This window comes from Lagopus leucura, unplaced genomic scaffold, assembly GCF_019238085.1.
Source record: "Lagopus leucura isolate 7727_CA_CO unplaced genomic scaffold, USGS_WTPT01 35325-0_obj-0_obj, whole genome shotgun sequence".
In the NCBI taxonomy this organism is placed as follows: Eukaryota; Metazoa; Chordata; class Aves; order Galliformes; family Phasianidae; genus Lagopus; species Lagopus leucura.
In genome coordinates this window covers 4,834-8,040 of record NW_024969246.1, presented here as the reverse complement: position 1 = coordinate 8,040, position 3,207 = coordinate 4,834, and the positions used below count along the sequence as shown (strand labels likewise).

Here is a 3,207-nt window from a genome sequence, read left to right as displayed (position 1 = left end):
CCCATAGAACCCCATCAGGTCCCATAAGACCCCATAGGGCCCCATAGAACCCCATCAGGTCCCATAAGACCCCATAGGGCCCCATAAGACCCATAGAACCCCATCAGGTCCCATAAGACCCCATAGGGCCCCATAGGATCCCGTAAGACCCCATAGAGCCCCATAAGACCCCATAGAGCCCCATAAGACCCCTCAGAGACCCCACAGATCCATGCAAGACCCCATAGAACCCCACAGACACTCCACGCAGCCACATAAGAACCCATAGACCCCCATCAGGTCCCCTAAGACCCCATAGGATCCCATGAGACCCCATAATATCCCCACAGGATCCCATAGAGACTCCTAAGACCCCATAGAGCTCCATCAGGTCCCATAAGACCGCATAGATGCCCATAGGATCCCATAGAGCCCCACAGGACCCCATAGAGACCCTATAGACCCCCCTAAGATCCCATAGAGCCCCACACGGACGCTATAGACTCTCATAACACCCCATAGAACCCCATGAGATCCCACAAGACCCCATAGAGGACCATAAGACCCCATAGAGACCCCTAGGACCCCATAGAGCCCCACACAGACACTACAGATCCTCATAAGACCTCATAGAGCCCCATAAGACCCCATAGAGCCCCATAAGACCCCATAGAGCCCCATAGGATCCCATAAGACCCCATAGAGCCCCATAAGATCCCATAGAGCCCCATAAGACCCCATAGACCCCATAAGACCCCATAGAGCCCCATAAGATCCTACAGACCCCCATAGCGTGCCATAAGGCCCCATAGAGCACCACAAGACCCCATAGATCCCCATCGGATCCCCATAAGACCCCACAGAGCCCCATAGCATCCCATAAGACCCCATAGCATCCCACAAGACCCCATAGAGCCCCATAAGACCCCATAGATCCCCATAGGATCCCATAAGACCCCATAGATCTCCGTAAGACCCCACAGATCCCCATCGGATCCCCGCCGGGCCGTACCCCTCCCGGCCAGCAGCAGGTCGGACCGGGTCTGAGGGCCGGGCCGCTCCTTGGCGGGCAGCAGCCGAAACTCGCGGCGGTGACGGGGATGGAAAAGCGGAGCGCAGAGAAAATCGAACCTAAATGCAAGAAAACAAAAAGGAAAAATAAAACAATAAAAAAGGCCCAAACCCGGGCAACTCCTAACAGTAAAATGAAAGCCGCCTCACCCCTGCCGGGCCACCGCCCCCAGAGCCGCCGCCACCTCCGGCACGCAGCCCAACTCCCGCCCGCTCGACACCCGCGCCGTGCCCGCAGCGCCCGGCCCCGCCGCCGCCATGCTGCCTCCTTCCTCCTCCCTCACGGAGCGCCGGCCAATCAGCGCGCGAGGCGCCTCAGAGAGGGGGTGGGACGAAGCGCGCGTCAGGCCAATCGGAGGCGCGGAGGAGAGGGAAGGCCAATCGGCGCGCTGTGTCTGTCAGGAGGAGGTGGGACCGAAGTGAGCAGATGGCCAATCAGCGCTCGCGATAACGGAGAGACGGGGTGGGACAAAGGAAATGGCAGCGGCAAATCCGAGAGCGCGCAGCCTCGTGGCGGGAACGAAGGCGGCCTAGCGGCTTCAGCCAAGCAGCGCGCGTGTTGCTACGTGCGGGGCGGGGCAGATTACTTGGGCCAATCACAGGGCGTGTTGCCACAGAGGGCGAGAGATGGACAGGGGCTTGGACCAATCAGAACGCGAGTTGCCTCAGAGAGCGGCGGGAAGGAGGAATGTGGCTAGCAAGAGGAGGAAAGCAGGAAATCGGGGGGAAAAGCGGAGATTTGCGGAGAAAGAAGACGCAGAGAGACCCATAGAAACACATATAATGTCCCTTACAGATCCCACAGGCACCCGCAGAGAGATCCCATTGGTCGCCCGGCTCTCCAAGCCCCGCCCCACGGCCCCGCCGACCAATCAGAGCGCCCGTAACCCCACGGCGGGCCGCCCCGGCGAATAGGGACAGCGGAACCACAGCCCATAGGTCAGCGCGTGCCCCGCCCAGCCAAGCCCCGCCCCCAAACCCGCGCCGGGAGCCGAGATGGCCGCCAGCGCCCCCTGCAGGAGGAGCAGCAGCGCCGTGTTCAGCAGGAACAGCAGGAAATGCGGGGTGGAGGCTGACGGGCCTCTTCTGGTTCCCGCCAACCCGCTTCCATTCCGGGGGAGGCCGCTTCCGGTCTGCGACGAGCCGCTTCCGGTTCCTACCAGTCCGCTTCCGGTCCCAAACGACTCACCCCGGCCTATCGGGATGCCGGTCCCTGTCGCTCGGCCTCCGCTTTCCAGCACTCCACTTCCGGTTCCGTCCCTCCACGGCCTCCACTCGGCCATTTTGGCTCCGAGCTCGGCCGCTTTCCTTCGGCTTTCCATCACCCCCATTCCGTTTTCCCCCGCCTCCATCCCCTCGCCGGCCGCCGTCTTACCACCTCCCCCCGTCCCTCTCCCGCCCCACCTCGAAGCGGCGGCCGCCGCCATCTTAATCAGCACCGCCCCCCCCCCCCAGATCGATCGCCCGACCCCCCCCGGCCGCCATCTTGATGGCGGCCCACACCCCTCTCAGCAGCCTCCACCCCAAGCTGGGCGCCGCCATCTTGGACTCCGAGCCAACCGGAAGCGTAGCATCGGAGCTCCCGACGACACTTCCGCCGTCCGGAGGATGGAGAAGCGTTCCGAGCGGTCCCAGCTCCTCCCCCATCGCCAACCCGCACAGCACGAGGGCGAAAGCGTGGGGCGAAGGGTTCAAGCCGACGGCGGACCGGATGGAGGCGAAGAGCGGAGGGGCGGCGGCCGCCATGATGGCGGAAGTGACGGCGCAGCGAGCGGCGGCGCGGAACAGCGCCCCCCAGCGGGCGGAGGGCGGGCGGACCAACGGCAGCGAGGCGACCAGCAGCGAACCGACCAATAGGAGCGTCCAGCGGCCCACCGATGGGAGGAGCCGGCTGTGGGGGCGGAGCCAAGGAGGCGCGTTGGGAACCATAGGGACCCATAGAGACCCATAGGGACCCATAGAGATCCATAGGGACCCACAGGGACCCATAGGGACCTATAGAGACCCATAGGGACCCATAGAGACCCACAGTGACCCATAGGGACCCATAGAGACCCATAGGGACCCATAGAGACCCACAGGGACCCACAGAGATCCATAGAAACCCAGAGGGACCCAATAGAAACCCCATAGGAACCCATAGAGACCCATAGGGAC

The 3,207-nt window shown here is 62.8% G+C and overlaps 1 protein-coding gene across 1 annotated transcript in view; it reads right to left on the bottom strand.

Annotated features, from left to right (window-relative positions):
* Positions 1-2,478: 2,478 nt before the first annotated feature.
* Positions 2,479-3,207, bottom strand: part of LOC122194070 — a 1,325-nt gene continuing 596 nt past the window's right edge. Inside the window, exon 2 of the mRNA XM_042894976.1 lies at positions 2,479-2,941. Within this exon, the coding sequence (XP_042750910.1) occupies positions 2,479-2,941 (463 nt within the window). The remainder of the gene's footprint in view (positions 2,942-3,207) is intronic.